At 41.1% G+C, this 24,442-nt stretch overlaps 2 protein-coding genes across 2 annotated transcripts; one reads left to right on the top strand and one right to left on the bottom strand.

The window, feature by feature from the left end:
- Nucleotides 1–1,076: 1,076 nt before the first annotated feature.
- Nucleotides 1,077–10,986, bottom strand: LOC306696415 (uncharacterized protein). Its single transcript, XM_079160019.1, has 8 exons — nucleotides 10,250–10,986; nucleotides 9,481–9,611; nucleotides 9,083–9,191; nucleotides 7,682–8,838; nucleotides 4,857–5,166; nucleotides 4,637–4,779; nucleotides 4,442–4,544; nucleotides 1,077–2,988 (listed from the first exon to the last, which is right to left on the bottom strand). Exons 1-8 carry the CDS (start codon nucleotides 10,512–10,514, stop codon nucleotides 1,781–1,783), a joined length of 3,426 nt encoding a protein of 1,141 aa, XP_079016145.1. The 5' UTR covers nucleotides 10,515–10,986; the 3' UTR covers nucleotides 1,077–1,780.
- A 302-nt stretch (nucleotides 10,987–11,288) lies between these two features.
- On the top strand, nucleotides 11,289–23,317 carry LOC306696271 (uncharacterized protein). The gene is made up of 5 exons (XM_079159849.1): nucleotides 11,289–11,691; nucleotides 16,049–16,218; nucleotides 16,298–16,388; nucleotides 16,513–18,851; nucleotides 19,079–23,317. The coding sequence occupies exons 1-5, from the start codon at nucleotides 11,421–11,423 to the stop codon at nucleotides 21,209–21,211; spliced, it is 5,004 nt and encodes a 1,667-aa protein (XP_079015975.1). The 5' UTR covers nucleotides 11,289–11,420; the 3' UTR covers nucleotides 21,212–23,317.
- The last annotated feature ends 1,125 nt before the right edge of the window (nucleotides 23,318–24,442 follow it).

Here is a 24,442-nt window from a genome sequence, read left to right as displayed (position 1 = left end):
TTCTTTAAGAGATCTCGATTCCAAATAATACATTAGCAACCAGACAAAAAGCCTAATTTCATCTGACAATATCTGCTCTCGTTCTCATATTTGCGCCAAGTTAGGTGAAAGGCTGACACCACGTGGTCAATTGAGGTACTACAACGTTGTAGTAAAACAATCAGTCAGAAGATAAATTCAGCCATCACTTTTTAAGTCTAAGTCTAAGTGCTGTCAGGTTACGGCAATTCTAACAGAAGCAAATCATACTGAAGTTTTAAGAAAATAACTTTCAATTGGTGGAAAAAAATGGTATTCTTAAAATTGTGTTTCATGTTGAATGCTCTAGTCACATGACCTAGGCTCGTATTTACCAGATCTTTAAGAATTACACTGAAGAGCTAATTAATGAGTAACTCAGTTCTATGTTGAGTATGAAGTATAAGACACATTTTCAAGCTACTTTCTCCTATTTTTAAGAGTTCACAATAATCACATGTATGCATTGAAGCCAATCAGTGTCAATGTGTTCATTTTTTTAATGATGCTTTTTTTGTCATGTGATTTGGCTATTAAATAATCATATTTGTTGAGATTGTAAAATCAATATGAATTTTTGTTTTTAAGTAAATTTCTCATGCCTTTTAAGAAAAAAGTATTTTTTATCCACTACTCGTAGCACATGGGAAATTAACAACAACCTATTTCATTTGTAACATGTAAATAAATACATGGTGAGGGATAAATAATAACGGAAACAATAAGAAAAACAAATAAAAACAAACTGAAAAGTGGTGTAATATCCTTAAAAGCAATACTAGGCTAAAGTTACACATTTCTGAACTCTTGCGGTTCCACTGACATATTATTCATCACAGGCCTGGGCCAATGTGAATGAGTCTAGGAAAGTGTGTGCTCACCTGTTTCTGTGTTGCAGCCATCTAGAACCTCCTCTAAACCAAGTTTAGAGACCTCTGCAGCTCATTTATTTTATTTCATAAAAGTATTTTCAAGACAGAAGTAATTCGATGAATAACTTTCATTTATGTTTGTGAGCTTGAGTAAAAGTGAAGAGCAGGTTAATAAATACGGGCCCTGATCCATATACAGTAAGTGTGCTTGTGCTCAAAAACACGGCGCAATTGAGTGGAATAACTTGTTGGATTTGAATTCACAGAATAAATATTTATTGATCAAGTGACAATTGACCTACACTACCGTTCAAAAGTTTGGGGTCACCCAGACAATTTCGTGTCAATTTTCAGTTTCTTCGCAATTTCTCGCATGGAATAGCTTCATTTCTAAGAACAAGAATAGACTGGCGAGTTTCACATGAAAGTTCTCTTTTTCTGGCCATGTTGAGAGTATAATCGAACCCACAAATGTGATGCTCCAGATACTCCTATGTAGATATTTCATTAAAACCAGACGTTTCCACCTAGAATAGTCAATAACCACATTAACAATGTATAGAGTGTATTTCCGATTAATTTAATGTTATCTTCATTGAAAGAAACAGTGCTTTTCTTTGAGAAATAAGGACATTTCTAAGTGACCCCAAACTTTTGAATGGTAGTGCATCTCTGCATGACTCACACTGCCCTTCATCCTTTCTTAACACTACAACAAGATACTAGATGAACCTTTCTGGAATGCACAGGATAACTTGCTACAATCACTCAAGAGACGAGAACACAAGAAGCATTTTTGCCATCTTAAACACCGCAACAGAAACACTGTAGCACCTTAATCTAAAAAGAAACACACCAGACTTGTCCTTTTATCCCTGGCTGTCCCATCATCATACATCTACGTGGATTCTCTGGTGGCGCTTCAGGTTACATTTCTGGGTGAAGCGTTTGCCACAGGCCAAGCAGCAGTACGGTCTCTCTCCTGTGTGGACCCGTCGGTGGGCCTTGAGGTTGCTCAGCTTGGTGAAGCTGCGGCCACAGAGGGAGCAGCAGAAAGGCCGCTCGCCCGTGTGAGTCTGCAAGTGGGCCTTCAGGTTGCTGGGGTGGGGAAAGCACTTCCCACACTGGCCGCAGCGCAGGAGGTGCCTGGGGCCGGCGTGAGGGTGAGAGTCCGGATGGGGCAAGGGGTTGCTGCAAAGGGAGTTTGCGGACGGGTGTGTTTTGATGCTGATCCATGGGACGCCAGTTCGATTATGTGCTGCGGCCAGTTTGTCGCCCAGGTGAACTCGCTGGACTGAGAGCGGAGGAGGAGGAGACGCTTTAGACGTGGATGCAGTTCTGTTGAGGGGATTTACGTTTGCAACATGAGAGTGCGCTATAGACAGTGCGGCGTTAGCAGTGTTCAAGTGTGTGTGGGGGGTCTTTTTCATCGGTCTGTGGAGGTGCTGGAGAGCAGCTTGCAATCTGAAACCTGTACTCACTTTGGAATGTAGCTTCCTAACCTCCTGCACAGTGGCTTTGTGGGAAATGCGGCTCTGCTTGAGTGCTTCTGAACTCCCTCTGTGCTGTTTTAGTGAGCATGAGAAAGACGCCATTCTAGACTTAGTCATTTTCTTTTTGTTCGGCTCACTTTCCACACACCCATCCGAATCGACAACTACCTCCTGCTTGATAGTCACGCCCAACGCGTCACTGTTTTGCAGTCTTGAGTTAGGGGACGCTGAGGATGAGGTCGGATCTCTATTTGAGGTAACCAGAACATCAACATGTGCTGTGACACAGTTGGACAGCTCGTGTTCGGTTTGCTCGAGAGGACCTTCGGTTTTGACCGGATCACAGTCCTGTTCTGTTGCAAGTCTGTGATTCTGCAGTAAACCAGCTGTTGTGACGGTCATGCCGGCCCAACCACTGTCCATCGCTAAAGATGGATCTGTGGCCATGTGCGTTTCCTCCTGGTCTTCAGGAAAGACGTATGCAGCAGAGATCTGTGGGTCTTGCTTGATAACGTCCCTCAATAGTGTCTCACTGTTCTCTTGAGGCTGGTTTGGTTGTGCCTCTGTCCTCTCAGTAGCGCTGTGGGATTCAGGTTCTAATTCACCTAGAAAAATGAATAAAATCGTAGTTATATTAATGTCTTCAACTGCATTTTTTTTATCAATTGGTCTGCCAGACTGCAAGTTGGTTGCTGCCGCAGCTAACGTGGTCAGCTCGATAAGGTGCAGAGCCTGAAAACATCATATTTAAGCAAATAGTAAGCCCAAAAAAATGTTATCATTAAAATTAAGTAACAAAATCATGAAGAAATAAGCAGTACTGCTCTGAAATGCTGGGGGCATGTCCCCTGAAGGCACACCCATCTCACTGCTGCAGGAATGCTTTATGGACAGAGCATGCGCACAAACCGGCTAACGTCAGGTTTAGTCCTATGTTTACTTGAATGGGGATAAAACAATACAATCATATGGCTCTTCAAGGCTTTCCAAATGTTATCGGACCAAACTGATTCAATTCTAATATTGAAATGAGTCATTTTGCGGGAGTTGTGACATTAAAAACAATGAACAATGACATTGTTGAGGGTCTACCAGCACATCGGGGCGTCGGCCCCCCAGGTTTTGTCCCGGTATGCCAGATTGCAGACAAACCACTGCTAGCTAGCAACGGCTGTGGTAAGTAAGTGCTGCAACTTGCGGTTGAGAAGCAGAACCATTGATGCTATGTGCTCTTGATTTGATATAGTTTTAGAGAAGGGATTATGCTAAGGAGGACTTCTATGTGTCATCGATGACTTTAGGCCTGCCCAAAAAAAATCCCAAACACAGAAATGGTGTAAAAAAAAGTGTAACGCGCTTATTAACATGTTTAATGTGTTTATAATTATAATTATTTATGTTTCTTACTTTACCCTGACTTTAAGTAAGTAAGTGTAAGAGGACGGGTTCACTCATTGTATATATTACAGAAGCCAAGAAAGGTCATATATTTACACAAAGGTGCTAAGGTAAAGACACAGTTTTCCATGATGTAACATACGTTGGAGAAACTGTCGACATGAGACAATATTAATCTACTCACAAGTCACAAGTTAATTCTGAGGTCTACTAGCTACAGGGGGAAAATGCCACAATGGAACCGCTATACAGTTGAATGAATGAACCGCACATCCGTTTTCTTTTGCATGAATCATTGAGAAAATGCTAAATGTTGCTCAATTTTGAATAGTAAATATTTCAAATGAAGTGTGACACAGTGGTGGAGCTTCACTGCAGTAAGAAAATAAGTGAAATCAATTTGATACATTTCGATTTTTAAATGGAGGCTCATTAGGCTTTTTTTTTTAATTTGATCAATCATTGTAATACTAATATCAAACTGATACACAGTTTCTTTACACAATGCTGATCCCATTATTATTTATTTTAATAGTAGTAGTAGTTGTTGTTGTAGTAGTGCTGATAGTAGTCATATCAAATGTGTAAGATATTAAGTTTCATATTTATTAAAATGTTCAAACTTAATATGCAAAGAAAACAGCAGAGCACAATACTCACCATCAAGAGGACCACTCCAATGCACAGAAAAACAAGAAGGCTTATTCACATCTTCATCCTTCACATCCAGCGCTGGCAACACATCATCATCATCTTCTGTCGTCTGAACAGCACAGAGAACATATCAGAGAATATGGTTTCAGAGAATATGGTTTCACTGACTTATTCTGCTATGAAATAGTCCTGTGAACCCACCAGTGACATCCTCGCAGGACTGAAAGCAGATGTAGGATTGTCTTCTGCCTGTGTCGACTCCGGTAGGACTTCCTGTGTGCAGCGTATTGACCACCTTTCAACAGAGTCACCTTCTTCTTTCACACCACAGCCCGCAAACATGTCTGGAAAACAGAGATATACTAAAGTAGCAAAACATAATGCAGTGTGTGAGTTAATATCTTTCTGGTTGTTCTCTTACCATCTTGCTGTTCTGTGGGCCTTTCTTCTTCGGTATCACTGGACAGTTCCACATCATCCTTTAAACAGTCGACACACCTCCCAGTTTTCCTTCCCTCTTTCTCCCCTTGGTCACTTAATTTGGTCTCAGCCCATCGCAGCTGCATCCGCAGGGACTCCACCTCCTGGCTCCTGCGCTGCATCTCCTCCACGAAGCCGTCCTCGACCAGCCTGGTGACCTCATACATGGCCGTCTTTACTACGGTCTCCATTACATCCGACAGCTGGGTCTGGAAAGTTACAATGAGGGTGTCCAGGTCCGACATGATTGACTGTCAGGGTCTCGTGTCTTATAATGGACTTCCGCGTGTTTGTGAGGAAAAATAGACTCCTATATAAATATTCCCTCTCGGAAAAAGCTACCACAGGTTGTTTACGCTGTAACGTAACACCATTACTTTACATCCACTTCTTGGTGTGGGTATTCCAGGCAACGCCGATGAACAATAAACATATATTCATTCAGTTATAAACGTTAAAAGGCTGGACTAGCGATGCCCAACGAGCTATTTACAGATACGAATAGCCTTCATGTACACTCAGATTGTCACCTATCCAGCAAATGGGGCTCCTTAGCTTAACGGTAGCATTCGTATGCTATCCAACGTCAACGGCGTAAAAACGTCAACAAACCGTGACCTCACACAACAACAAATTATGGAAACCATAGTCGAGCCTCACGTGTTGATCTATTTACACTCGTGTTTATGGATTCCGCGAGTGACAGCTGTTTAGCTAAGAAAATTCATGTCCATTAAGCGTTCAACCCAGTTAGCTTCTCAACAATCGCTTGTGGTCCTCCTTGTTTTTGCTCGTGACGTCGTGCGCAACGCAGTACGGTGGCCTTACCTGAATTCTGTGAATGACAAAACGCGTTTTAATAAAGTGAAACCCAAAGGCTGCACCGAGCAGTCAATTTTAAGTTAAACTCATTGTTTAAAATAGGAATGTGTCTTATTGATCTCACCTGGCTCTCTTAAAATGCTTAATCGAAAGGAGACACAAATGTACGACCTATCATGCCTATGATTGATATGGAGATCAGATATTATTTCATTCATTTCCATGAAGGTTTTTGATACTATGTGTATTTCATACTTCCCCATCAAAAACTGTGCCTCTACATTTTGATACTAGGTTGGGTGGAAATGTTCACGTTGTAGTTCATTGGCCTTTTCACAGCAGGCCTTTTGACATGTTGCTGGGTAAACAGGTGTAGTCATTAACATTAATGATGTCCCTGTTAAGGCTTACTCACACATGTCAAAATGGCTGCTGTGAAATAAGCCTATAGTCAGACTCATTTACCTTACCATTTCTTACATTTAGGCGGATGCCTGAGACAGTTTTTTATTACATTGTATTCAATGTTCTTGGCCAAATAGCAAAAGTTATGTTTTGACACACGCAAACCATTTAGTATAAAGTCACAACACAGTGACTGGGGACCAACTTTATGAAGCCATAACACAAATAAGAAAATACATTTGACATATTTGTAAAAATGAAACACACAGACAAAATCCCATACAACCATGGGAGAAACATGCAACTGCGCGCTGATAGACCCCAGCTATAGGGGGATTTCTTGGATTAGGGAACACACGCACAATTTGCTCTGATGAATGTTTTTAAACATCCACGACCACTTAGGACAGGTGGGATTATATGCTGCCCATTAGAAAAATTAAAATGATTCAAAAACAGCATCCTCACTAAACTTTGACATATACCTCTCTGTGATAAGTTCAATAGTAAAAATAATATAAAGTCAAAATAATTCATTGTTTCATTTTATTTTCACTCAAAAACAGGGTATACTTTTATGTAAACAAGGTCTATTGGCCCTACATTCCAAAACGAAGGGGAAAATGTGTTGGACTGAAGTAAGACTAAAGCTGTAAGGCAGAATTGATTGACAATTTATACTATATGCTTTAAATAACAGTGAAACCCAGGCGGGGTCATTTTTGACCCCAGAGGACAAAAGGTGTATGACAATCGGGAGGACATTAGTTTAGTGGTTTTCTGAGATGAGAACAGATATGAAGATACCTCTCCGACACCTGTTAGACCCACCTTTGACGACCATCTAAACTGCATTCTCTCTACTCAACCACCGTCCAATCTTCTAGCAAAAGGCTGGATTCTGATTAACCCTCTACTGAAGAAGAGAAACCACTGAAATGTCACAAAGAGTACTCCTATTTATAAGGAGCGGGTTCTCTTCTCTGGAGTCCGCCATGTTGTACCGCCATGTTTCTACAGTAGCTCAGCAGGGACAAACCAAACACTGGCTCTAGAGAGAGCCTTTCACGTTTCACGTTATCCTTTGACATGCTGGGAAAGGGAGGGGTGAGCAGAGGGGTATTCAGTTTCAATCTGCAAACTCACTACTAGATGCCACTAAAATCCTACACACCGCTTCGTTGAATACAAATTTAATCTTAAAGAAAACATCACCAGACATACTTTTTTACATTTTATTTTGAAATGTAATCACAAGGACAATGTTACTCTGCCTTTTTTCAATTTGACTTAACCAAAATATTCAGCAATCAATGTGTACAAATAAAGACGTATTTTATCAAACACGATAAACATGTATTTCATCTTCGGCTTACATTTTTCATGGAAACAAAAGGTTTTTTTTTTAAATAAAAAACAAAGGGCTTGGAATTGAAGAGAAGAAAAAATAAACATTGAAAGATCATGATTTCAAATCCAAAACAGAATATTTCTGACACTCTCTCCACAAAAACTTCCCCAGCTTTATAGATCTGTTATGTGTTTGCGTTGATGTGACTTCAGATGATCCAGGCGTTTGAAGCTGAGGCCACAGACAGTGCAGCAGTATGGTCTTTCCCCCGTGTGGGTACGATGGTGAACCTTCAATATGTCTGCCCGTGTGAAGCTCTTATCACACATGGTGCACCGATGAGGTTTTTCCTGTGTGTGAATTCTCCGGTGCAACTTCAGATTCCAGAGACGACTGAACTTGTTCCCGCATACAGTGCAGCAGTAAGGTTTGTCACCTGTTTGGCCACACTTGTGTGTCTTTAAGTCAGAGAAAGAAGGGAAACCTTTCCCACAATGGCTGCAGAGGTGGAGTCCCTGCCCCGAATGGATCCTCTGGTGGACTTTGAGGTTACAGGCTTGAGTGAAGGTCTTTCCGCACTGGGTGCAGGAATACGGCGGCACCTGTCCGGTGCCTTTATGTGTCTGCCTGTGGGCCTTTAGTGAGGCTGAATCAGGGAAAGACATGGAGCACTGGTTACAGGTCTGTCGCCTTCCTCCTCTTCCTCCGGCCTGGTGCTGCAGCCTCTCTCCCAGGTTTACGGTATCACTGTATGCATCTGACGGTCTATACATATCCTCTGTGCTGTCTAAAGATGGGTCCGTGCGCATGCCTTGGCCCCTGAAGTTCAACCTGCCGCCTGGATCACTAGACACATGTTCAGGGTACAAAATACTCGGGTCCTGTAGATAACCTTCTTCATTGATCAATAAACAGCTTAGCTCTCCACTTACATTAATGTTTGTCCTTGTGGGAGAGCCGGCAGGTGAACCGACCGCGCCCCCTCTATTTCGTGCAGCACCCGTTTGGTAATCTTGATGCTCGGCTCCTTCTGGTGCTTCCAGATCTCCCTCATAGTGCCCCATGTAGCTCAGATCCTCACCCAGTTGGGATGGTGATCCTTGTAACCCATCCAAGTTACCCATGTCTATCATATTAGAGTCTTCATAGCCAGTCTTGCCAAAGCCACTTAATTCTTCCATACCATACCTGCTCTGGAAAAGTGGTTCAGATGGGTCACCTGAGTGTCCGTCTTGGCCTGATTCTGGCCTCTGGTCATAGCCAGCTCCCCAGCTCAAATGACTCTTTGGGATCCTCTGGTCACTGAAACGTTTACTGGGCCCCGGCAGACCTGATGCCTCTGTTTCTGATCAATGAGAGGAGAAAAAGATTTTCTCACAGGGACTACAATGACACAATTACCATATGAACATTGAAAATAACGACTTTGGAGCAAGTGTTTAGGAATTCCGTCATCTGGTGTACAATTTCCCTTTAAACCAGTGCTGTAGAAATTACTACATACTCATGTTATGTGATTGAAAATCAATATGATATTAATATGCTTAAAAATAGCTTTGCTAAATGTGTGTATATATAAAGAGACCAACCATCCATATTGACTCCCCATCTCTCTTGGGACTCATTAGTTTCTGGTGTGATCTGAAGGGCTTCCTCTTTGAGCAGCCTATTCAGCTTTTCACCCTGTACACCTGGAGACTGGCAGACAAGTACAAAGACAACATTTATACGACAGGTTTTAACTCTACTCACCTTAAGAGAAACCATAAGCGTGGCATTAGTTTAACAGGCAGGTCAAATTTAACTCCCCAGCATTTAAGTTACACAAAAAAAGGAAAATATAATAGAGGTTTTAATACTATAATTACTTAACTCCTGAGACATGTACAACAATAACATTTCCATTGACTGTGCTTACAAAAAACACATTTTGAGCATTTCACTCCAATTTATTGAAGCTAAACGAGTGTAACAGACTGCCCTCTACCTGTGGTGCCGCCATTGCACTGTGGGCCTCTGGTCTCGTCTCCTCTGCTTCATGACTAGGTGTCCCTCCTTCAGTGCTTCGGGAGCTATTTATCTCTTCTGGCAACAGATTCTCCTGTTTCAGACTTCTCTCTGTAGTGGAAGATAGGAAAACATATGTTTTTATTTATGGCAGAGCATGAATATTTAACATTGTGTTCAAAGAAATTAGGAAGGCTAGGATGGGTCAAACTCTAATGGGTCATACTTAACCCATGTTGACTCCACGACACAACTTTATATTTCTTTTTAAGGCGATAATATGTCAATGTTGTTGTTTACAGCGGTTTGTCTCTGCCCTCAAGTGGCCGGTTTAATGCAGCATGATTGATTTACAGAACGTATGCCTGCTGGTACTGGAGGCACAGTTGATCAGAATGGGGAGTGTGAGTAAAACAGATATGTTGCGAGATCTGAGACTTGAAGAGTGGAGTGGTAAAGGATCCGTGGGTTTGTCACTAAACAGCAACCCTCTCACATAGTTTCTGATTAATTGTTAGTTTAAGAATATTGATTGATGAGCATTTGTTGATTTCATCTAATATCTATTCATTTTATAAACGTCTACTTTCTTTTACATGTATGATCACGTAATCAGCTATAATTTAAAAAAAATGTCAACTCCAAAAGAGCTTATGTAGGCAATCACGTTTAGTCCCCCATGTGACAAAATCAATGTAGGTAATTAATAGTGTCTGAATGTAACTATATATTAGTAACACCAGACTCACCTGTCGCACACAGATTGTCCTCACCGGACACCCCGACTCTCCCGCAGTCGAGACATCTTCCCCGCCTGTCTCCCTCTCTGTCTTTACGGCGACTCTCCGACCACTTCAGTCGTCTCTTCAGGGACTCGACCTGCTCCCTGCACCTCGTTACCTCTTCCAAAAAACTGTCCTCCACCAGCCGCGTGATCTCATACATGGCAGCTTTGAAAACAGTTTCCATTACACCAGAAAGCTGGGACTGAAACGTTACTATTGTGTCGGCCATTGTGCCAATGATGTGTGACAACAGTCCTTTAATTTCAGCGCACTGAAAAGCAGCAACTTCCGAATGGCAAAGACTGCAGCGGGGTGGCAGTGGTCGGGCACAGCTAACGTCGGTCTCTTTAAGTTGCGTCTTTAACTCGGTTTTCAGTCCAGGTAACGGCTAACAAGTCGTACGCGTGTGTTGGTTGGTCCACGATGACCGTGTGGTTACTTCCACCACACTAAACCCGAAGTTAATGAAACTGTAGACTTGCTTGTAATGTCAACATTAGCTTAACTAGCTTGCTGCACTACTTGTGAAAGCTAGATAAAGCTAGATTCCGACCCATGCGATACGCAATTATCTGAAACTTCAAATAACCACCGTCAACCTTCATATAAGTTATGTTTAGTCTAAGGTGGGTTTGGTAGCAAAAAAAACAATTTAATTTCTTAGCTGTAATCCAACGTTACAAAATGCCGTTGGGCTTTCACTTCCTGTTGATTCCGCAAACAACCGTACTTCCGAGATCTAGCATACGGGTCGTGAGTTGGGACAATCTTAAGCGTTTCAGCTGCATGGGTGTCTGTTAAAGAATGACGCTTCCTGGTCAACAATTGCACATAGAGTGTTAATGGTAATCAATATCTCTCACATGTTGCAGTGTATTGTTATATTTCCAATTTATTTAGTTATATAGAAAACATACAATTTGGCGTTTATGTGGCTCACCGGATATATGCTCAACTCCCTCCTTCCGTCGAAGTGCGTCACACAAAGCAGAGAGACCGCGTCTGGCCACGACGGGAAGGAGCCATGTTGAGTTAGCTGCTAAAGCCATGTTTTTTGTTTTAATAACGACACAGTAAATGTACTCGTAAAAGTGGATTCATACCTAAACTCAGGCGAACTGTAAACCATACCAAAATGTCGTCGGACGATTTTCAGACAAAGTACTCCTCTGTCATGGAGAGTATGCTCAAGAGCGCAATCGCGGAGACCACGAAACTTTTCGAAACTATGGTCGACGAGCTGAAGGCAGAAATATCTCGGATGAAGAAGGAGAACGAGGACCTCAAAATAAGATGTAGCCAATTTGAGAATGCGAGAAACCAACCTACTGTTCCCACCAGAGAAAGTGCTCCTCTCCGCGGGCCTAGCGACGGCTCTGAGAAACGTGACCGAGCTGTTCAATGTGGTGAGTTGTGCAGCCCGTCACCCACAACAAGCCTGATCATCTCAAACAATGTGACGTTAATGGTCTGATAATACTATGTGATGTTTTATCGCAAACGCGCAGTATATTCGTGTCATACGGGATAGCTATAGCAGCGTATAACTATTGATGTGTCTGTAGGGTTAGCTCGGCTTAGCTTGATCGAGCGTGGGGTCCGAAATAGGAGGGAAACCATACAATGCTATCTTGGCTAGCAGTGTCGTACAGCGTGTTCCAGCAACAATATCATGTTGGGTCATAATGGTTCTGTACAGTACTGAACCCTTCACGAACAGCATCTAATCTACAATACCACATTGACTTCTTATTTTAATTGTATGCTTTACGTTCATGCCTGTAATTTCACATCTATTTGGTGTTAAAAAAAAAGAGTGAAGTCATCTAAAATTGAAATATGTGATAAAGAATACTATGTCCACTTAATTTGTGTTGTAGAGGGGTTGGATCATACAATGTAGCTTTTAGTGTAAAGACAATGCAAATTGTACCATCTCGTTCTTGGGGAGTGAGTTGTGTGTTTGTTTTTTGATAGGCCTACTTATTTCTATGGGCAGGTGTGTGTGTGTACAATGTGTTACACAATCAGGCTAGTATTGTGTCTTATGATGTCCTTTCACTCCTAAAGAAGAAATATATTGTGTGGGGGAAAACTATAAGCAGTGTCATGTGTGCTAGTGAGCATTACTGTAAGCACATTTCATTTATAAAAAATATAAACCACCTCAAATCGACCGAACTTCCGACACCATGGAATTATCATCAGCTGTAAAATAGTGTCAACTAGAATTAAAGAAATGCAGAAAAGAGCAATCATCGTTTAATACTATGCGCATATCCCCGAGTGCAATCTTAGTTTTCATGAAGTGTTCTGTGAGTAAAGTTGCTGCAGTGAACACGGCTTTATTGTCATACGGTGCTTTGCATTGACCATTTATGGTCGAGGGTGGGATGGAAGGCTCAACATTTACAGGTTGATTTGAGATTTATAAAAGGATACTGCGCACTGGCAGCGTACGCAAGGTTTTATAAATCGGAATATTTTTTGGCGTACGTACATTTCCTCCTTTTGAACGTATGCAAACATTTAGTGTGGATCCTACATACTGTTTTATCAATGAGACCCCACTCTTGTGTTAGTGTATTGACCAAGCCTATGTACTGATGTGTATCTTTCAAATGAAAGCCACTGCCAACTAGCCACATTGAGTTGCAATAGTCCCCTTAATCGAGGGAGGAATACATGCACTGAAGTGGTTCTTTAGTTGCGTTGTCCGACTATCAGCAATTCAGAGCAGTTGTAGCTGTTCTGATCGGCCAAAGCGGGGTAAAAAGTCGCCCATCATTGAGATGGTTGAGATGCGATTATCATCAAAATGCAGGGATAACTGGGCTTTAAGACGCAAGATAGCCCTCCACTTGGACAACTCATGGGAGTGCATTGGTCGGTCGTGCTGCTTCAAGAGATGCAAAAACAAGAGCTGCAACAACTAATAGATTATAGAAATGGTTGGCAACGATTTGTAGGACCTATGTCGTTATGCAGGGCATGTGCTGTGGCAACGTCTTAGGGGCAGTCAACCAGTCAAAGCCGTTTTTGTAGCTCACGTGGTGAATTACAGCATACATTAGTGCTAGGCGCTATACCGGTTTTAATTTCCCGCATGATATACATTTTTCACATACCGGTGCATAGCCGAAGCAACTGCTCTCACTCTTCAACAGGCAGCAAAATATATTGTTCGCCGCTAAGAGCGCAACAGTCGGAGCTAGTTCTCTTATGTGTATTGAGAGGGACCCATAGTCATGGTTATAATTTTATAATGCAACAATTAATAACCCACAACTAACGCTCTTTAACAGGGTAAAACACCACGACACAACAGTTTGTGACACAAACAATTTGTAACACTAATAATTGTACATTTAGAAGATTACACCACCGAACGGCATGCTGGGTACAGCTCGCTAGCTAGCTAGCACGGTAGCACAACAGTCTGCTAACAGCAGGGAGAGGCTCCGTCGCTACCGTAACGCTACATTAACGAACAGAAAAGAGCGATGCAGGATGAACAAAGACAGACCGAAGGTGCACCAATAGTAACGGTACCAGTAACATTAGCGCGAGTGAAACATATTGAAGCCAAAGGGTCAGACATCGCTTGAAGAGGCATTTATTTGCTCGAGGCACTGCATATGACAAGAAAAGCAAGCGGTGGACTAGTGCTGGTCGGTATGACCATAAATGTGTATCACGGTATTTTTAAGAGTCTGGCGGTTTCATGGTATATCATGTTTTTTTGGGTTTTTTTTTCCCTTGACTGTGTTTTTATATAGGTTTATAGTGGCTTACTCTACTGTCAGGAGTACATAGAATATAAAAACATTTTAATGTCATCGTGTATAAGTGCTTTGCTTACTATAGTGTGTTTGTTTGTTCGTATAACGTTGGGATAGCAGTTTGGCTGAAGTATTTTCTCCCCGGTGAGACGTTCCTTGAATCCAGTGTTTTAATCATTGCTCTGAGCCCGTCTTTCTCGACTGTCTGTAGCGGGACCATGTCCTTGCAGAACGGTTTATGACAAATAAACAATTTGTAACACTAATAATTGTACATTTATTAAATGTCACCGCCAAACTGCATGCTGGGTACAGCTCGCTAGTTGGCACAACAGTCTGTTAACAGCTGGGAGAGCCTCCGTCGCTACAGTAACGCTACATTAACGAACAGAACCGAGCGAAGCAGGATGAACAAAGACAGACCGAAGATGCACCAATAGAGTCTGTGCCCAAGAGAGGAGCTGTGCCGTCGGATTCGAGGCCGTCAACAAGTAACGTTAGCGCGAGTGAAACATATTGAAGCCAAAGGGTCAGACATTGCTTGAAGAGGCATTTGCTCGAGGCACTGCATATGACAAGAAAAGCAATCGGTGGAGCGACATTTCGAACGCAATAACGATCCAGCTATGCAAGTAGGCTACATGGTCCCGCTACAGACAGTCGAGAAAGACGGGTTCAGAGCAATGATTAAAACACTGGATTCAAGGTATGTCTCACCAGGGTGAAAATATTTGAGCCAAACTGCTATCCCAACTTTATACGAACAAACCCTATAGTAAGCAAAGCCTTTATACATGATGACATTAAAATGTTTTTATATTCAATGTACTTCTGATAGTAGAGTAAGCCACTATAAACCTATATAAAAACAGTCAAGGAAAAAAAAAATACCATGATAAACCGGCAGAATCTTAAAAAATACCGTGATACACATTTATGGTCATACCGCCCAGCACTAGCATACATGACACCGTCTCTGGAGTAAACATTTGATAAGTGTCTGAGGCAGAGACAAACGAGAGATGCAAACCAAAATTACATGTTGTAATTTAAAAATAAAAGTAACAAAAACATATATTTCAAAGCTAATTCCAGGCTACATTGATCCATCACAAAACCGAGAGAAAACAGACGGTGTCTGTCTGTTGCGTTTTAATTTTATATTGACCTTTTAATTATGAGTTTGTCCATCAAAATGGACACAAATCTGCAGCTTGTTAGCACTTCAGCCACAGCACCCCTGCATGCGAGGCGCTTATCTGGTTGGTTTCAAAAGGGGTATACTTGTGACATACTACAGAAGGTTGTATTTCGATGATATCCGGTTCATCTTTTGCTTGTAAACCGTAACGTTAGTAAGTGAATTAAATAAACCCCTTGTGAAACAATAGTGTGAGACGGAGCAGGCGTACAACATTAGGGTTTGGGTCTCACAAAGATCAACGCATGCGCAGAGGTAATTAACTACATTCATACATTCACAACGTCCAACATATGTGTTTCATAATGATCTGTTAACGAGGGGTCGGCTATTGGTCAGAAAAATTATTCAAAATGATCATCCCTCATCTAACAATAGTATAGCCGTCGGTGCTGAACAAACGTTTGAATCCAATGGCGACCTTAAAATCTGACGTCAAATCGGGATTTTACAGGGAAATCGTGACACCCCTATTATATCTACCATCTCACTGCACTCTGTTTTTATTAATAACATTTGCGTGTGAAATAATGAATGCATGTTTTATTTTGTGTGTATGTATCCTGTATGTCTGGCACCTGGCCCTTGTTTTATCAGAGCCTTTCTACTCAATATTTGAGCTGTCAGAGAAGATCGGGCTAGTTCTTTATATATTAGCACGCTTCTTTTCTATGTATTTACCTGGAGTCAGACCAAACAGATTTATTAACAGAATTATAGCCCTTTAAGATTCAGGACTGTAGTCTTAAAAATCACCAGTTTTTGTATGCTTGTTTACAGACCTTGTTCCTCTCCGCACAATGCTGGTGGAGCAATGTCAACCACTGATGCACTCATCATTGCAAAACCAAGAGCAACAATGCAGTTATGAGCAGATGGAGTACAGTTTGCAGGACCACACCTATGGAGAGGGAACTACTCAAATGACCTTTATACTTGTCAAACAGGAGGTGTGTGTATCTTCACAATCAACAAACCTATTTTCCCATTTATGTCTATGAAAATTAACTTTTTCTCGTCCCTTGGCAGGAATCTTATGATGATTCTTCTCAGCAGTCTGTCCTGAAGCAAGAGGACGATGAAGCCCTTGTCTGTGGGCTAGTCTTGAGTGAAACAGCAGGTGAGGAATTAAAAGAGACTTTTATTCTCCCAACTAAAGTTTGATCATGGGCAAGATTTACAAAATTTGGTAAGGTTTGTTACTCATGTTTCCCATGACATGTCTTTCTCACTACTGTGCCTAGGTTCACCACAGGCCTCTGGAACTGAAAATGAAGGGATCTTGGACTTGCCCTATTTGGGAATGGATAGCGGTTTACAAGGAGCTCAGAACCAATCTTCTGAATTGGAGCATTCACAAGTCTTCTCACTCGCTGCAATAGAAGACAACATAGAAGAAGAGTCTGAAGTCAGTCAGAAGGAAAAACTCCCATTGGTAGTTGCTCAGCATCAATCAGAGGTTGAATCTCTTGAAAAAGAGCAACCATTGGTGAAACACCAACAATGTCAAAGAGAGATTGAAGTGTCAGTAAGTGAACAGGCTGACGCTCAGCAACATTATGCAGATGTGGAATCTACAGAACAACAGCTGTCACAGCCTACACCGCTCAATAAAGGAAAAACATGTGAAGAATTAAAGAGTAGTGTGACACAAAGTGAGGCTAGTCCCCAGCCTGAGTTGTCAGTACAACGTAGAAGAGGACGGCCACCAAAGAAAGCTAAAAATCTGCAGCATCCAGTGAAAAAAATTGGTTCTCTCACTGTTTCAGAAGCATATTTAAGTAAAATATGTTCCTCTGAAAAGGAAAAACCATCTGAATCTCAACAACCTTCCACGGCAATGGGAAAAGGGGCCATTAAGGCTCCATTCACTGAAGTTTCATCTGCAAATGAAACCCTAAACACTTCAAATGTTCAGCCCAGAGAACGCCGCAGCTCTGTTACTCTTCAGGATGCAATACTATTAGTTGAAGCCATGAATCAGTCAACAGCTGAAGATACAGTGACATCTCCTCGACGAATGGCAGCACCACCTCAAACCCAGTGTGTGGGTACTTTAGAGACTGTGGACGAGATCCCAGCAGAGCCTGCACAATTGACAACTCCTGTGACATCAGATGCCACCGTAACTAATGAAGCGCGGGCCCACATCAAGATTGTCATGGCAAAACAACAGCATACAGTCACTCCAACCAATACTACTACATCATTAACTGCTGCAGTTCCAACAAGTGTACAGTCACTGCAGCAGCCCCCTCCCCGTCCTCTGATAACGTCAGTAGCACCCAGCAAACCTGTTAAGGCTGTACCTCATAAAATTATTTTCATGCCATGTTCAGTATCCTCATTAGTACGCCGTAAAATAGGAGCACTGTCAGCAACCCAGCTTCCTACTGTTGTGTCAACAGTTGTTGCCTCACAGAAAAATAGTGGACTTCTCAAAACACCTCCACTTTCCTCTGTTCCTCCGACAACAACACACATTACGTCCAGGAAATCGCTTCCTGTTGTCCCGTCGCAGTCAACCACCACCTTGACTGACCTGCAGCCAGGGACTTTACCACGTCCAAAAATAACAATTATAGTTCCGAGACACGTGTCAGCTGTGGCATCAAGTAAACGTCAGTCACCTACAATTGTTCTGACAACCCCGCAAGAGTCCACAAAATCAGCTGCTGTTATTGTGTCATCGCCGCAGTTGATTTCTTCATCGCAGGAGTTGAGCATTTCTGTGGATACACAAACCGTTTTAGATGAAGTAGCCGCAATATCGTCTCAAAAGAAGTATAAAACATTGTACAACTTTCCCAAACAAACTGCCTCTGTTTCTGAACAGGTAAATGCATCTCCAGGAACCTGTTCCAGTTCAAACATGTCAGTTGGGCTAGTTCCAACCTCTGTGTCTCCAGTTGTACCACCGATTCTAAACCAAAAACTCTCTGCTGTGGTCAGATTAACCAGGCTCCCATTTCTAGTATCGGCCAAAGAAGCAGTCTTCGTCTCAAGACTGCCTACAGATGGATCTCCTGAAAGTCAATCCATTCTGAAAGAAGATGCCACACAAGAGAAACCAACATCTGTTGTCATATCAACACAGCCATCAGATAAGCTTGTGTTATCCACTGACATTTGTCCCAGTTTAAAAGAGAGTTCTGTTGCTCTGCTTGTAAATACCTCTCAGAAGTCAGAAGAGCCAAATGACATTCAAGAGAAGGCATCATTATCCTGTGAAAACTGTGCCATTTTGGAAGAAGACTCCCCTGACAGCAGGCCATCTACACCATCCGAAATGTTGGCACCAGTCGTTGAGAACTCGCCAATAGCCATCAACAAGACTGAACAACCAGCTCTAAATGGTACAGCGAGTGAACCTACTTATAATTCTGATGAGGAGATAATCAGCATTGCAGTGCAAGATTTTGCATCATCTAATGATCCACCTATGGAAGAGGAAGAATCATCTGCCCTAATACATCTAACCCCCATCACCACCAAGGACACATCTGATCCTCATTTGCAGATGACTAAAGCCCAGTTCCTGGCGCAGCTGGCAGTGACACCTGTACCGGACGAACCAAAACAGGTAATATAGTAGTAAACATTTCTCAGTCTGTTAAACAATATAATTGCTTTTGGGATAAACTGATATTTACACTAGGTCTGCCCCATATTGGAAAAACAAACCATGCAATATTCTTTAACTATTTTACTATAAACAATGTTGTGCTCTAGTTGTTATTTGATTTAATCATAAACTCATTGATGGTATAGATATTCAAGGATAATTTGTTATTATGCTTTTTGTTATAGGTCTCCTCTGACGACTCGGTAAAGGCCACAGCTGCAGAGACCAGCACCAGTGAAAAGAAAAGGTTACAAAAGAAATCCCTTGTGGCCCAACTCCGAAGTCATCTCAAAACTCGCTTTCAAGCTAGAAGAACTGAAACTAATTCAGAACCATGCACAGCAACAGAGACCCCCACTGTAAACCCTAAAAAACGTAGATTTGAGAATGTAAGTCCAAAAAATAACGACACAACTAGAGAACCTATTCCCCTCGGCCCAGAAGACACAGGAGCAGTTGAAGATGTTGCATTTCCTAAAAAGATAACTAATGACCCCACTGCTGTTAGGAGATCTGGACTACGTGAAGCGGATGTTGGACCGAAGAAGAATGTTAGTGAACCGTCTTTTATCAGTTCTAGAAGGTTTAAGGCTGCTAGAAAATCTGCTCCTGTGACTCCCAGGAGGTCGAGTTCAGGTGCACATGGTGTAGGCTCCAAAACTAAAAAATCCACTTCTGTGAGTCGTAGGGGGTCTACAGCAATGGAAGAAAGTGCTAGCCCCAAAAAGAAGAACTCCACTTCGGTGAGTCCGAAGAAGTCTATCTCAATTAAAAATAGTGCTAGCCCTAAAAAGACAAAGTCCACTTCTGTGAGTCCGAGGAGGTCTAGCTCAATTAAAGAACGTGCAAGCCCTAAAAAGACGAAGTCCACTTCTGTGAGTCCTAGGACGTCTAGCTCAATTAAAGAACGTGCAAGCCCTAAAAAGACAAAATCCACTTCTGTGAGTCCTCGGAGGGCTAGCTCTAAAAATACCCAAAACATTTCTTTGAGCCCTAAGAGGACTAGTTTGAGTAGAGATGGTGCTATTCCTAAAAAAGCTCAATCTGTTAGTCAAAAGACGTCAAGTAAAAATGGTACTAGCACTAAAGTATCTATTGATGAATCATCTTTTTGCCGTAGGAGATGTACCTTACCTAAAAGTGGTTCTAGCAGTAACGTGAATAAAACTGAATCCAATTCCTTCAGTCCTAGGTATAGCATAACTACAGACAGTGCTAGCAATAAGAACACTAAGAGTGAAACGGGTTCCCCAAGTGTTAGGTGGCCTAAATTGGCTAAAGATTGTGTCAGTCCTAGAAAGACAAGGGAGTCCACTCCTGCTAAGAAACCCAGATTAATTCAAGATGGTACTGGTCCTAAACAGAAATTAATAGTGGTGGATGCTAAGAAGTTGGCAAAAGTAGCAAAAGCCAAAACAATAGCTAAAATAAAAAATTCTAGTCAATCAAAATTGCTGAATGGAGCAAAAACAGGCCAGTTAGCAGAGAACCATGCTAGCTGTGAGGCTGTGAGAAAATTTACAGCTAAAGCGGTGTGGACTCCTCCTAGAATTTCAGCCAGTAAAGCACCCTTGGCAGGGGGAACGAAAGAGCCGTTATCACCAAGATCGCACGATCATACATTCGTTTTCCCCCCCAGTGTTTCTCTCCTCCCTATACCTGTCAAAGCACCACCTGTTGTATCACCATTACAGCCTTTATCAGTCATTGGTAGGCGACTGCTTAAGAACCAGTGTGGCGAGTGCGGCCGTGTCCTCAGCAGCGTTGCTGCCCTGGAAAGCCACGTTAGTCTCCACGCAGGTCGGCGACCTTTCTCGTGCACGCTCTGTGGGAAGAGGTTCCCAGACTCAAAAGGTCTTAAACGGCATGGCAGGGTGCACCGCAATGGTAGGATCCATATCTGTCAGCAGTGCGGGAAGGGCTTTGTCTACCGGTTCGGCCTCACCAAACACCTCCTGATGGTGCACAGGAAGATTAAACCGTTTATCTGCCAGATATGCAACAAGGGGTTCTTCACAAAACGAGATGTGGAAGCCCACATACGGATGCACACGGGAGAGAGACCATTCCATTGCAACCTCTGTGAAAAGAAATTTGCAAGGAGGGTAGAACTAAATGTGCATTTAAGGTGGCATAATGGGGAGAAGAGACACTGGTGCCCATTCTGTGGGAAAGGATTTTTAGACTTCAATAACCTGAAAAGGCACAAGTATATCCACACAGGGGAGAAACCTCATTCCTGCCCCCACTGTCCCAAGAACTTCACACAGTCAGGCCACCTGAAAAAGCATGTAAAAAATGTACATAAGGTACTATGAAAGATGGATATCCAAGATGCCACCCTGTTCCAGTGAGACTGTCAATGTATTTAAGGAGAGAGATGTAACGTGAGAATGCTTTTTGTGAAAAGAATCGGATGAGGATTTGTTTTTTGTTTTGTTATGTGATGTGTTTGTGAAACAAACCCAAATAGAGAATTTAATTTCTTTGATGATGTGCTTATCAAAGGGGGATTTTTTTGTTGTGTTTTATGAAAACTCGAATGATCAGTTTGTCATTTTAGGAAATAAACGTTTTTGTTTTCTTTCCGAGAGTTGGATGAGAAGATTAGTATCATGCTTCCGTATATGGAACGAGAGCAGGGAGGAGATTGGCTTAGCGTAAAGATTGGATGCAGCACCTCGTTTTAAATTGTAAAAGGCATGCAGATACTAAAAAATCCTTCAAAACATGTTAGTTGAAGTGCTTTGGAGGCCTTGGAAAAAGCCAGGCTTGCCTGTTCTGTTCCCTCTGCTCCCAATTTTTATGCTATGCTAAGCTAAACTTATTGTCTCCAAGCTCAGTGATAAGTCTCACAGCTGTGCATCAAAAGAACAAATCTATTTTTGTAATTCTTTCTTTAGGGCACTGTAAGCTCATTGTATGTTAGAGAAAAGTGGAGACGTGAACTAAGATTTCTGACAATGTCTTAAACTTTGGTCGGGTGTTAAGAATACACATATGCAAAGTAGCATTTTCCACAATGTGATCTTGAGACTAATCATGCATTTCAACTAATAATTTGTAGTTTGTGATATCAAAAGATTTTGTTGCGTAATTGAAAAAATGCAAATGTCAATCTGACACTAACCTCAATATAGCCTTTATGATGTACATGAAACGTCTGTTTTGGATTTTGGATATACAGGACTGTCTCAGAAAATTAGAATATTGTGATAAAGTTCTTTATTTTGTGTAATGCAATTAAAAAAACAAAAATGTCATGCATTCTGGATTCATTACAAATCAACTGAAATATTGCAAGCCTTTTATTCTTTTAATATTGCTGATTATGGCTTACAGCTTAAGAAAACTCAAATATCCTATCTCTAAATATTAGAATATCATGAAAAAGTATACTAGTAGGGTATTCAACTAATCACTTGAATCGTCTAATTAACTCGAAACACCTGCAAGGGTTTCCTGAGCCTTGAAAAACACTCAGCTTGGTTCAGTAAACTAAATCACACGTATGGGGATTATCACAATATTCTAATTTTCTGAGACAGTCCTGTATAGTGCAAACATCTGCATGTAGAACTGACAGTTTTACTGTCACAATTTTAGATTAACCCCAGCCGATATGTTAAAATCTCTTGCTGTTGTGATATCACTTGAATTCTTTTAATGATTTCTTATTTAATACAACTACCAAGCTCTAAATGGTAGCGTATACCTATTATCAAAACGGTTTTGATCACAGCTGGAACATGCATAAAAAGCATTTGTAAGTATTGTTATTTACTTCTAAAAATGTAAATCGTATGAATACAATTACGATTCATTATACTGCGGTTTTTTTTTTTTCATGACATTGCCTTTCACTTCAATGGCAACGAGGATTTATTGTACTGGTTGTGCAATAATTTACCACCTCAAACTAGAATTAAGGTTCACACTAGACATGACTGCAGTCTGTGCTTAATCCCCAGAAAGCCAATGAATGTAACCACACAGTCGTCCTACTGCTCGGGATGAGCACAAGACTTTCACTTAAGTTCATACCGTTTCAATTTTGCCTTCAGTTGATCTGTTCACGTCTTTACTTTAATTTTTACTTTGAAACAGCTTTAGTTGTCAGCTGTGATGTTTAAAGAGCTGAGCAGAAGTCTGCGGTTGAATTCAACCTTTTTCTTATATTGTCATTGTGTCTAACATTCTGCTGTGTTACAAGAGACAGATTCAATGTCATTGCTTTGGTAAATCCTATTTCCATCTTGTTTTTCCTTTTTCTCAAAGCGCTAACTACATTTAAACAATTTTTAGACATGTAAGAATTTGTAAATATTCTGAATTTACGTTTATTTCATTGCTATCAAGAATGTTTTGAGATGTATATTTTCTTGGTCTTGTCATTTGAGAAAATAGGTAATAAATGTAGAGGCGTCAAACCGATCCCCTTCTGTGTACTTTTTTGTCAGGAAACCTATATTATTGTTTGAAATAATTTTTGCTCATTTAGGTCTACTTAGTCATTTTCTTTAGTAAGAACATTTCCATTTCAGAAAATGAATATTATTTGAAAACCTAATGAATGAAAGAATAGTCTTTATGAAATGCATTGTTGAGGATTACGTTATTTTGAGGGCAAGTGCAGCCATTTATTCTAATACTTGGCACGTTTGTTTTCCAATTGTGACGAAGGCTAACACTTGCCATACAGCTGTGATTGGTTTTATATTGGTGTAGAATAATAACCGGCAGTTATTGTGTTTAACAAAAAATCAACTAACACAAGCACTTTCTGTCAGTATCCTTTAGGCGTACCGTGCTGATTCCATCTTCAAGGGGTCATTGTATGAGTTGAATTAAAACAATCCAATGCACTCTAGGTTAATATTAAAATGCCTTTATTTTTACATGGCAATATTTATTTACAATGATGAACACGTTGCAACCGACATGAGTATTCACTGAGGTCGTTTCTCCCAAAGTTATATGAAACCCGTGTCTTCCCCCATTTTGATAGAGTGGAGGTGAATGAAGAAATCAAATTCGAACAGAGCATATTTTATTATTTAGAGAAGGTCCATCTGCCCATTTCCTTTAGAATATTATTGATTTGTTGGAAAAATGTCATCACAACCCATCATATCATGCCAACTGTATACTATGCACTACACAAAAAAAATATTTTACCCTGAAAAGGGAGCCTTTTGTTGCCTTTGGGCAATAAATTAAATGCTTATTCCATAAAAATCTGTCTATCAAAGATAACTGAAATATGGTTGTTTTGCCCACAGTATATGCGTTTAAAAAGGGCGCTAAGTCTTGCGTCATGCTCAAATTTTCTGCGCTAGATACTATTTTTACCGCAAAGCTAACCCATTGCAAACACTAGAAAAATATTTAACCATACAACTAAATATTTTCTTTATGTATATTATTTTATCAGAAATATAAAATTTCGGAAAACATAAGCAGACATTCATCATCTGTTTCCTTATCAGTGCTCACCTTCATTTAAGCAGGATATCTGAGCATTAGATAACCATCACCAGGATTAATTT

This window comes from Pholis gunnellus, assembly GCF_910591455.1.
Source record: "Pholis gunnellus genome assembly, chromosome: 5".
Classification (NCBI taxonomy): domain Eukaryota; kingdom Metazoa; phylum Chordata; class Actinopteri; order Perciformes; family Pholidae; genus Pholis; species Pholis gunnellus.
The sequence above is the reverse complement of the archived record's forward strand: the minus strand, read 5'-3'. Positions and strand labels throughout refer to the sequence as shown.